The sequence below is a fragment of the Canis lupus genome, chromosome 11 (assembly GCF_048164855.1).
Source record: "Canis lupus baileyi chromosome 11, mCanLup2.hap1, whole genome shotgun sequence".
NCBI classification, from domain to species: Eukaryota; Metazoa; Chordata; class Mammalia; order Carnivora; family Canidae; genus Canis; species Canis lupus.
In genome coordinates this window covers 13,610,110-13,622,528 of record NC_132848.1, presented here as the reverse complement: position 1 = coordinate 13,622,528, position 12,419 = coordinate 13,610,110, and the positions used below count along the sequence as shown (strand labels likewise).

General features: G+C 38.1%; 1 protein-coding gene and 1 long non-coding RNA gene across 9 annotated transcripts in view; one reads left to right on the top strand and one right to left on the bottom strand.

Annotated features, from left to right (window-relative positions):
• The first annotated feature begins 30 nt into the window (after positions 1-30).
• Positions 31-12,419, top strand: part of LOC140642529 (uncharacterized) — a 41,800-nt gene continuing 29,411 nt past the window's right edge. The window contains exons 1-2 of the long non-coding RNA XR_012038965.1: positions 31-162; positions 1,871-1,955. This is a non-coding gene — a long non-coding RNA (uncharacterized lncRNA). The remainder of the gene's footprint in view (positions 163-1,870; positions 1,956-12,419) is intronic.
• FRS2 (fibroblast growth factor receptor substrate 2) overlaps positions 7,757-12,419 on the bottom strand; it is a 106,986-nt gene continuing 102,323 nt past the window's right edge. For all 8 annotated transcript variants that reach the window (XM_072843234.1, XM_072843235.1, XM_072843236.1 and 5 more), the window contains 3 exons: positions 12,019-12,177; positions 11,467-11,630; positions 7,757-9,883 (listed from right to left, as the gene is read on the bottom strand). In XM_072843234.1, the coding sequence (XP_072699335.1) occupies positions 8,933-9,883; positions 11,467-11,630; positions 12,019-12,177 (1,274 nt within the window). In that variant the 3' untranslated portion in view covers positions 7,757-8,932. The remainder of the gene's footprint in view (positions 9,884-11,466; positions 11,631-12,018; positions 12,178-12,419) is intronic.

The following is a 12,419-nucleotide window of genomic DNA, read 5'->3' as shown; positions in this document are numbered from 1 at the left end:
GCCCCTCCCCCCAATTTCATCTTTAAAAATTCGCCCTAAAAATATCACAGATGCTCAGCTTTTCGAGCGTTAGAGACTAACAACGAAAAAATAATTCCCCAGCCACACTTCTTTCCCCAGAAGCAACCACATTCAACTTGTGCAAGCTGTGCAGTTTGACAGGTGTTTTATTTTTTGGGGGGGAGGGTTACCTTATATTACTGAATATTTTTTATTGCTGTTTTAATTTTAAGCGTTATTTATTGAGTGACGAGGAAGACTTACACTCCTTTTTTTTTCTAAGTACAATTTTTTAATAAAGATAATTATAAAAGATGGAAAAATCAGCTCAGAAAGGCCAATTACTTCTTTGACATAATAACTCACATCAATTTTAAATACTATCACATAAAGCATATTGGAGAAAAAAGATTTTGCTTCATAATTAGAAAACTCACAATAAAACTTGCCAAGAAAAACAAAAACAAAGCCATTTTGAAAATACAGTCCATGCCAAAGTAGTATAAAATGAAGCCGGAAGTCTTCAAAAAGAAAAAATTTTTCTTCCCAACATTTTCTCACTCGTTTATGGTTTCTGAACTTACGCTCCTTTTATTGCATTTTAAAAAGCGGTTTTTAATGGGACATTGTCTAGGACACAGTCTTGTGAAGGCTGGTGGAGATCTGTGCCCAGTTTGCTCATTTTCAGGGCTTACATTTTGCTCCTTTTCTCCCCTCCACTACTAGAGACGACTAGTAAACTCTTACATGATGTGTTGGTACAGACTAAGGTCGATCCCACATATTTCAGTTTTATTATTAAAAAACAAAACTTTCAAAAAATAAAGAAAAATAAAAACCAAAATTTTCAAAAAAATAAATAAAAATAAAAGACAAAATTTTCTATTTGAAGTTAACCGGCCAGGATGGTTGCAGTAAAATGTTTGTGCTTTAAAAAAATCTATTAGTTGTCTTTTACCGACTGATCCCCTTTTCTCCCTTTGACTAATGAATGGATCACTTAGCAAGTGCTTGGACTTACCTGCAGTTGCTAACACTGGTGGGTGTTTCCCTTTTTTTTTTTTTTTTAATGATAGTCACACAGAGAGAGAAAGAGAGAGAGAGGCAGAGAAATAGGCAGAGGGAGAAGCAGGCTCCATGCACTGGGAGCCCGACGTGGGATTCCATCCCAGGTCTCCAGGATCGCGCCCTGGGCCAAAGGCAGGCGCTAAACCGCTGCACCACCCAGGGATCCCCTGTTTCCCATTTTTAATTGTTTTTAACTCTTGAGATAAACTTTAAGAATAGTTTACGTCTGGGATTGACAGGCTCTGGGGAGGAAACCAAATCCGACCTGCCACTTGATTTTTTACGGCCGGAGAGTTAAGAATGGGTTTTTTCATTTTTAAATGATGGAGGAAAGAAAGAAGACTATTTCGTGGCATGCTGATATCATATGAAATTTGTATTGTGGTGTCCATAAAGCTTGGTTGGAACATAAGCATACCCATTTTAATATACATATTTTTAAAGTTTTGGGGTTTTTACATTTTTGTTGTTTTTTTAGTAATCTTGCACCCAGTGTGGGGCTAGAACTCATGACCCTGACATCAGTAGTCACATGCTTTTGCAACTGAGCCAGCCAGCTGCCCCTACCCATTCATTTTTATGCTGTGCAGTGTGACCCAGAATGATACAGTGGCAGAGTGGCTGTGACACACTGTCTAGCCCAAAAGCCTAAAATAGTTATTATCTGATCCTTTACAGGAAAAATTTGCTGACCATGCTTTACATTATTCTCAAGGTCCACCATGAAAAGGGGTCTTCAGATTGGACATAAATTATTTTACTTCTACCAACAGTTTTTTTTGAAAACGTGCTCTTCTTGCAGGAAATGCACTTGAATGGGCAGATCCCAAGTCTGGGATGAGAAGAGTCTCAATGAGAAGCTGAGAGGCCTGCACAATATTAAAAAGGTCTTTTTAAAAATTATTTATTTATTTATTCATATGAGAGATACAGAGGGAGGGGGAGGCAGAGACACAGGCAGAGGGAGAAGCAGGCTCCATGCAGGGAGTCTGACATGGGACTCGATCCCGGGCCTCCAGGATCAGGCCCTGGACTGAAGGTGGCGCTAAACCACTGAGCCACCTGGGCCGCCCCAAAGGGTCTGTTTTTATGGTGAGTCAAATCACTTACCTGGAAACATTATTAGGTCCTCTGGCAGGCCTGAGACTTCCTTTGGCCTGAGACTGGGTGATGGAGACAGCAATCAATGCCCCCTCCCTTCTGGGCTTTAGAGAGTTGGGGGGGGGCGGGGATTGTCAGGGGCCTTTGGATGGGGGACTGAGAGGCAGGCCTTGCCACCTGTGGAGCTAAGCCAGGGACAACCAGGAGGGGACCACCTATCTGGGGACTCTCAGCAATTTGTCCTTTCCTCTTTGCATGTGTTTTTGACTCTTCCTCCTTTCCTACCTCCTACAAGGGTAGGAAACCCTTGTACCCCAGGGGTTAAACGCTCAGCTTCTGGATCCAGGCTGCATGGGTTTGGATTTCATCTCTTCTAGTTGACTAGTTTTCTAACTTTGGATGTGTTCCATAGGTCTGCCCACCCTGATCCATAGCAATGGGAGAAATAACAATTTGTTGCTTTAAGCCACTCTGTTTTAGGGTGGTTTGTTGCACTGGATAACTAACCTAAATACTCTTTCAACAATGCCTTTGAAGAGGCATTTATCCAGTTTGCTTCCATTTTTGTAAGAGCCTGAATCAGTCTCCCTGCTTCATTAAAACATCACATCCTCCAGTGTTCCTCATGTTGATGTCAGAGCAATCTATTGTTTCTCCACTGTTTAAAATCCTCCGAATTCTCAGAGAAAACAAAAATTCTTCAGTGTTCTACACATATGTACCCTCATTTCTTCCTCCTTTTATTTTTTTAAAAGATTTTATTTATTTATTCATGAGAGACACAGAGAGAGAGGCAGAGACAGAGGCAGAGGGAGAAGCAGGCTCCCTGCCGGGAACCTGAGGCGGGACTCGAGCCCAGGACCCCAGGATCATGCCCTGAGCTGAAGGCAGACACTCAATCACTCAAGCCGCCCAGGTACCCTCTTCCCCCTTTTCTGTCCCCTACCCTGCCTTTGCAGTCTCTGCTCCAGTCATATGGAACCCCTTGCCACCACTGGACAATCATGGTCTATGTATAGTTATTTATAACTGTGCCTTGAAATTTACTCCTTCTCCCTAAGACCACCTTTCCTCTGAACGTCCTCTAAATCTATGAAGACTCTCATGAGACACCTTAGGGATTACCTCCTCTAGGCTTTTCTCGAAAATCTTACTTAGACTGAGTTTGACGCCCTTCCTTTTTGTGTGCCTTTATATTATTATGTTATTAAGAATTGAAGTAACAATTTTTTCAATTCTCCTACAGTATATAGCTAGTACCATTCTAGAGGTATCAGAAGAATTTATGATATACAGTTTGTCTCAGGGCTTAGTTCTTTGGAGGGAGGGGCAGGGAAGAAGAGCACTGCCCCCATTAGAAGAGCTAAACTACCAATCCTTTTGAGCACAAGGATTGCATCTTTATTAGGAGCAGAGAGCCTCGTTGGTGCTCATTCGTTAAATAAGAAAAAAATGTGAAGAGCTATCTTCAAAGGAACCAAAAGAAAAACACAGAAATAATCCAAAGAAGTTTTTACTTTCTGAAACCAAATGCTCAAATTTCCCAAGGTGATGTCCCTGCCACATCTTAACCGATTTATGGGTCCATGGTTGTCTGGTATATAGTAAAGCAGCCAGGTACAGGTGGATGTGTCTACCCCTTCGTTGTCTAAGTGATCTCCATCTTGAGCTGTACCTACTAAATAGGCTTTGTACTGTCACACTGTGATTTAAAAACAGGTCTGGAGTCCCAAAGCTGAGAACTGCTAGGATGACTGCATAGATGAAGCCACGAAGAGTCTGTCAACTACTTATAGTTTCCTTTCACTTTGATGACACATGATCCTTAGCCCACTATATGATCGCTTGAAAATGGAGGCACTGGTATGGGACTAAGAAACAAAACCTCTTACCGTAAAGTCTTAAGAAATGTATGACATAGAAATACAGGAAAACTTTAAATAGGTATCCAACCAAACTTTTATTGGGGTTTTATTGCAATCTACTTTCGGCAATAAGGGGAAAGTAACCATAAGAACTCTGATCAGATTTTATTCAACAAAGCAGTTTTTCATGAATGCTTAAGGTCAGTGTATAGTCAGCTCAGCTTCCAGTATCAACTTGAGTACCTCATTATGAAAATTTATGCCAGAATGACAACAGTAAGGCATTGCAAGATCCTAAATCATCTAAGATTAAACCATATTTTACATATAATCTTTAGGACAGTATACTAATACTCTACAATAAATAAGGATTTTAAAAATGTGTTGCTTAGCCCTTGTTGAACTAAATTCAATTATTAGCTTATTCTTTAAGTACTCCAGTTAATAAAGGTTCGATTGTACTTCAAGAACTCTGACTTTTCCAAAGATAAAAAATTAGTTATTTGTTATGACAAAAATTAAGCTTAAAAGCACATTCACACTTGTCCTTAAAAGCATGTTTACATCATATATGAGAAAACTTCTCATGCCTGGAGATACGGTTTATATGGCAAAAAGTCATATGCAAAGAATGACTAGAGGGCAATCCTCCCAGCTCCACGTCCTCCAAAAAGCCACACTTGGCCTCAGTGTAAAAGTTATATTTTATTGCCATGCTACAAAATGTATGAAGTTGGCACTGATAGGGAGAAACAGAGAACAAAGGGTAGGAAGGGATAGAGGGCAAAAGATGTTGTTACATATACAACAAGGTTTTAATCAACAGTGGTAAATTTTGCCAGTATTAAAAATGCAAACCAAAATTTAAAATGCTGATATGAAACAGCATTAATATACAATTTATGCATAGTACAGTATCACTTATGTCTTTTATTAGAGAAATACGGAATGTTTATAAAAGAAATTAACCATAGGGGATAAAATTCCTATTTCATATACAATTTGGCAATGGTAGTCCCACTGTTAGACAATTTTTTATAAAAGAAAAAATTAAAAATCTAATAAGCTACCTTTATACAAAGTTGCTATATTTATGCCTTTACTGTAGGAAAAAAACATTTATAATGCAAATTAGGACGTACAATAATCTTACAATATTATACAATGTAATGAAAATAAAAACATAACACAAAATTTTTCCTTTATAAAATGTATATTTTGCATTTACTAATGCAAATGTGGCACACCGGTGACTACTGTACTATTAATACCAGTCCGTTTCCATGCTATTATTGTCCAATTGTCATAGAATTGCAGTTGTATTGATGCTACAAAAGAATTGTGTTATACCCCCAAAAAATGAGGAAGTAGGAATGGGGAATAGGGATGTAAAGAACAGGATAGATAGGGTGCTGGTATGGGCAGAGTATATTGTGGTATGTCATAAAATGTTAGTTTTTCAAGCCAAAAACATTTTCTATACATTCTATTAATTTCGTACCAATGCCTTTATTCAAATTTGGCAAACAACAGGGAAAGGTAATTAGTACCATATACCTCACATATCAGAAATATGAATAAGATGTCAATACATCAGTTACTTCTGAATGTTGTCTCTGATGGTATGTCTATTTCAAGGAGATATATATATATATATGCATATACACTTATACACATATATATATTTACACACACACACTACACATTGCACAAAACACTTGGGCATTATGGGTTAGGAACAGCACAGGGGGAGGTGGGAAGTACTTTTTAGCTTGTTAAAACCTTTACCTTGAGGCAAAAATATGGTGGCACATTATTGGGAAATTATGAAAACATAAGGCCCCTGTCCCATTTTTAATAGAACATTATTGAGGTACATTTTTATATGTTGTGCCACAGATTTTTTCTGAGGGGGGGAGGGATAAACAAACACTAGCTTGACTTATAACATTGAACTGTGGGGTCAACATTAATATCTATAAAAACAAAGATTGCTTGGCAAATTTTCATAAGTCCCAAATGTGATCTATTCTGGATATACTGGGAAGTGAAAAGCTTTTTGCTGAGTCTTCAAGAGTAAAGTGCATATCTCATCACTCCACAGCAGCAGTAAATAAAAGGAACTATTTGCCAATCTTCCTGGAGGGAGGGAAGGCACCATATTTTCATTTTTTAAAGGAAGATGAAACTGGGAAATAAAATACATGAAGAAAAAACACAGGTAATACCCATATCAGTTTCCAACCTCTGATGTGGGATAAAAAGGACTGTTATCACCTGTATGGATAAAAGAGGACTCTATTGGGGGGAAAGCATATGGACAATGATTATATTTCCAAAACCAGAAAGTGGGGTCACATGGTCCATCAACAGAACAAAATATCTAAAATTAGGTCTGTCTCAGAAAAATCTGAAACATATGGCCACAATTATACCCAATAAAATATCTCATTCTACGATGCACCTCGTAACAGGTACATTCTTCCAGGACAGAGCTTAATGCCCGTGACTAGACTACTGCAAAGGACAAGTAGTGTTCTACATTACTTTTTATTAAATAGGAACACAGGTGATTTCCAGAGACATCTGGAAATAAACACCAGTTGTATACATCTTCCTAATACTCATAGTACCTAAAATCAAATTCTTAGCAGACAAATTGGTCCCATTTTCATTTTTAAAGCACACAGTATTTAAAGCATAAACTGCAATGATTATATTGGAGCTACCTAAAATATATAAGAACTAATTAGAATCCAGAGGAAAATGAAAATGGTGAGGAAAAGAAAGAAAATAAAGTATCCGACCTCCAAAATGAATCAGTAGGTCAGCCCTTTCATCTGGAGGTCCTGTCTTGACTGCTTGTTTTGGAGAAAACCACATGTACTGGTTCCATTATAATTCTTATTCCACGTTACAAAAACCATCACATAAATTTGGCACGATTAGCAATCTACTCAGAGGAAAGCATAAATGGAACAATACATTAAAAATGGAAACTGCACACCAATACCAATGTTCTCTCCTTAGAGCACAGTGAACACTTTAGTAAGCACCAGGTTCACAGAAAAATAAAAAAGAAGAAAGAAAGAAAGAAAGAAAGAAAATTCTGCTATGCACATAAACCAATGGCACTGAAAATAATAACGACAAGCTTTAATAATTTATTTTCTTTATAATGGTCCCACTCTCTTCTGCTAATCCACTCACTGTCCCATAATTAATCAGGTTATTCACTGGTCAGGTTGGGTGCTGTATGACTGAGACCTTAGTTACATCTGGACGATAGATCCAAATCATGATCTCAAACTTCCTCAACATTTAGAGAAAACAGTAACCTAACCGTTCCGCTCTGCCGTCTCTTGTCTTCCCTAGTGTTTTGAGAAACTGGAACATTCTTGACTTTCCGAGAGTTACGACATACGGTCTCTCTTCAGTTTATATAAACTTCAATTCATTTTAAATCCTAAATTATGACACAATCTCATTGCTGTAAGACTTCCACTGTACCTGCTATGCTGGCCACGATCCTAACATTCTACTGAAATCAAGGGATAACCAAAGATCCATCTATGAGTGAAAGGACAGCAGAGGGGGGGAACACCACTGCGGGCAAAGAACAACTGCAGCCGTGTGATGAGGGAATCGCTGCTAAAGTGCTGGGGAGAGTGCCCACAGAGAAAACACAGTACCTTTAGGGAACTTTGCGTGTGAAAAGTAGCTTCTTTTTTTTTTTTTTTTTTTTTCCTCAACTGTTAAAGAGATCACCTATGGACACGAGTGAAATTTCAAATTGCGTGAATGTTTTTATCAACTTGAAAAGTAAACAGCATATAAATAAATACTGGACAAGGGCAACCCTGTTACAGAATAACAGTAAGTTCCAAACGAACCTTCAAAACCACAATTCGACAGAAATGCAAACTAAACAACAACGAACATGTAGTCCAATTTCAAAACTATATACAAACTCAAACATTTTAAATTGAAAAAGACAGTAAGCAACAGAATAAGACATCCCAAACACCAAAGGAAAAAACTGAAGGTAAATGGCAATCTAATGGCCCAGATGCCTCCAGGAAACAATGTTATTGTTCATAATCTATGGGAGAGCAACTTTCAAGAGATCCTGGTTCAGATTTCCAAATGTTTTTGGGTAAAGTGACCTGAGACTGATTCTGGAGTCTAGTGTAATTCTGATTAAGATATTATCTGGGCCTGCCCTTCAAATGACATCATGAGATGAGTAAAGAGAAAATTTTGACTCCTTCCTGCCTTTCGACACACCGAGAACAAACCCTATTCATGGGCACAGGACTCTTTCTAGTAACGTAGAAGGCAAAGGAACTGACTGGTATATAAGGAGGTGTGGTACTTCTATTTCCTTTACATATGTTTTGGCTCAAGGCAAAAAGCCTACAATTAATGAAATAAAGGATTCCTCATGTTACATGCTGGAGGCCATATACCATGAATAGTGAGTCTACAAATATTACTTTCAAAGCCTAGAGTTATCTGTTAGCAATGCACATGATCAAGAGGCTTTATAAAATGTTTTAAACGCCAACCATGACTTAGACATGAATGATATGCGTAAGTCCGGAATATTGATAACAATCAACCAGCATGTCACTCACTTCAACTCTCATTTTAAATAGGCACTGTGAAAATGGGAATGCTGCTGTACAGTAATGAGTAGTATGTACTGAAATTAGTGTTCTTTAATGAGTACCTGCTCTAACGTTAATTCCCTTTAGTTAAAGAAGCACATGAAATAGTCAGAAAAAAAATCTTATCAGTCTATAAAAGGAGTTAGTGTTTAGAAATGAAAATGAAGCACTTGCATCTTCATTTTTTGAAACTTCACAAAGGTGCAAACAATGTACCGCTTTCCGGGCTCACATGGGCAGGTCAGTACTATTATGTCTGGTCTTCCTAGACGTACCGTCGTCTCGCGGCAGTGCTTTCTGCAGATTTGACATAGCAGCAGTTCTCTCGATGTCTATCACAGCGTACAGCTCTGTGCGCCTGGTAGGGGTCTGTGGAAGGGGAGTGGTAGGTGTTTTTGGAGTCTGAGGGTTGTCAGAGTCACTGCCACCTTCCAAGTCAACCTGTATGTAATTGAGCTGCCTGTGTTCTAAACTTGGGCGTCTGATATCAAAGTTAAAGACTGTCGGTGTACAGTCCCGACGCCTCGAATATTCTATTTTGTGAGCACTTGCCGGCACTGTTACATTCTCTGTATTTACATAGTTATGCATTGGATCTAGATTATTATGGTAGCCATTTAGAGATGGGGTCTTTGGTCCTAAATTGTCATCTTCATCCCTACTAAGCTTGCGGGCTTCCCAGACAGGAGGCAAAGATGGTAAATTTTCATAGTTTAATAATGCAGTTCTTCTCTGAGCTGAGTTGTTGATATTCTGGGTATCTGAGGTACTGCTGGATGTCAGACGACCTCTCCTGACCCCTGAGGCACTAGGGATAGATAACCCATTTATATTTTCATACACCAGTTTGTTAACAGAGGGTGCATCTCTTCGCTCATCACTGTCATATCCAGTGTCCCATTCTGTGCTATTGGCACCGCTTCCACTGACTTGGTCTCTTCCAAGTTGCTCCAGTTTCTCTTTTTCCATCAACTGCTTTTGAACAGGGGTTGGTCCTAAGACAAATTTGACTCCTTCGGGTTCAAGAAGAATCTGAGGGTCCCTGTCCTCAATACTACTTGGTTCTTCTTTTGGTGTGTTGCTTTCAGCATTAGAAATCCTCGCCTCCAATGGGACATGCACACTTGTGCGGTTTTTCCGCTCTTCTTGCACTCCTGTAGTGTTGACATAGGTATGTACCTAAAACAAAACAGGAAAGTGAATCAATAACTTGCCTAAAACAAAAACCAAAAAAGGCTGATCATATCAGTTAACTTAATCGATTAACTTTCTCTCTCACTATACTCTCCCTTCGAGGCTTGTGTACCCAGTTTTCACTAAGGAAAAGGTGGGGAGAGGGGAAGAATGTAGAAAGATCTTCTTCACTTGATAAAAGAATAACTACTCTAAAATAACACATGACATTGTACTTGATACACGAAAAGCACTCTGTTAAAAAAAATCAGGAATGAATTGAGATTAGCATTTTCATGTTGTTTTGGAAATTTTCATCAATGCATTAAAACATGATTCAAAAATAAGGAATAGTAAGAGTATTTTAAAAAGGAGACAAATTTATCATGATTTGCAGATAATGTGATCAAATAAAAAGATTAAACCCTACTAGATTTAATGAAAGTTCTATAAAATGCATTGATATAAAAATAAACACCACCTACTCAGAAATCATCACTGTTTATAAAGGGTCAATGGTATTTTGGGGGAAAAACAACATAAAAATGTTTGGAAGATTAGGGGCCCCTTGGTGGCTCAGTCGGTTAAGCATCAACTCTTGGTTTTTGGCTAAGGTCATGATCTTGTGGTCGTGGGATTGAGCACCGCATCAGGCTCTGCACTCATGGGGGAGGAGGGGAGGGAGTCTGCTTGGGATTCTCTCCTCCCTTCACACTGCCCCCTGCCATTCTCTTTCTCTAAAATAAAAAAAAATTAAAATTAAAATAAAAAAAAACTTAAAAAAAATTTAGAAGACTATACATAAAATTTGAAAAAATTAAAAAATAAAATGCAAAATCTGAGGGAGGTATAATTATAGTAACTAACATAAAAATTCATTTATCACGTAAAGAACACAAAGAAACAGATTAAAATAGTAAAAAACTTCTTCATGATATGTGACCTTTTGGTTTACAAAAGAATAACTAATTAATATATAGACAATGTTCAACCAATAACTTCATTCCACCAATGAAAAATACAAGTCAGAATCATCAAATAGCTTCATAAAAACACTGACAACAAAAATCTACCTTCCTGCTAGTAATCCACTAATATAAAAAGCAGTATCACTTCCAAATCCATTGGAGGTTATTATAACAGGAACTATTTTTTTTTTTAAAGATTTATTTATTTATCTATTCACGAGAGACACACAGAGAGAGAGGGGCAGAGACACAGACAGAGGGAGAAGCAGGCACCCTGCAGGGAGCCCAATTGGGACTGGATCCCGGGACTCCAGGATCACGCCCTGGGCCGAAGGCAGGCACCAAACCACTGAGCCACCCAGGCGTCCCATAAGAGGAACTATTTAGTTATATCTGTATTTATTTATAGATAACCCTTTCCTGTGAGCCCAGACTATTGTGATGCTACACCTATTTTGCATATGTTAGAAAATATATGCTGTTTCCTCTGATTCTTCACTATAAGTCATAAACAAATAATGAAAGTTAAAATTCAGACAGACTACAATTTTCATGTATCAGCACAGTAACGTTTTAACTCCACACAATCCATTATCCCATTAGACAGAAGTATATGCTTACTTGCTCCTCCGCTACAAGCAAAGGATGTGTAGATTCTTCACCTACTGAAGGCAGGCGTGCACTTCCCACAGAAGGATGTCTGCTTGAGGGATGGGATGAAGCATCTCCAAATGAGGGATATCGGGGATATCCATTAGGTAAATTCTGAGCAGCAAACCCTGGAGCTGAGTTATGGTTTATTGGTTAAAGAAGAAAAGTAAAATATGGGGACAAGACAGAGAGATAAAAATGAAAGAGAATGGAATCTGCACTGAGAGGAGTAAGCAAAGTGCTTCTGGTAAGACAAGAGAAACCAGAGCACAAACGACACTCCCCTTCCACTCCAACTTTCCATTCACCCTTTAGCTAATATAGAACTTGTAACGTTTTCCTACTTAAAATATTAGAAGTGTTTATAATTATAGCTCTCACAGTAGTTTTTTTTTTTAAAAAACAACCATTACATTTATGTTAGCCAATGGTGATTTCTAAAATGTTACAGATTAAATATCCATAATTCATAGTTTTTAAATGTCTATTATTCAAAATACAAGAGGGAAAACTGGCACTTACTTGTAGGTGTTCGAGGTGTTCTGGGGACTTCCAATTCTGTCTGATGATTATTCCTTTCTACAACTGGCTCTTCCACCACATTTATACTATTATTTTGCATAATCTCTTGCAACATGTTAAATAATTCTTCTGCACGGGCACACTTAAAGGCAAAGATTCCTGCAAATATAAAAGAGAAGGGGAAAATGGTAGCTACAGTTTTAAAAAAGCTACAAGAGATACCTGTCAAAGAACAAAACCGTAAAGCATTCTATGCACTGACAGGAAGAAAGGCCTTTTATAAATGTCTGATAAATTAATGGTATTCACGGTTTCAAAACATAAACCCAAAAGGAAATTCACAGAATAATTTTCATACGTCTAAAGAGAGATGGCCCAAAACGAGGCAGATGAAAACGAGA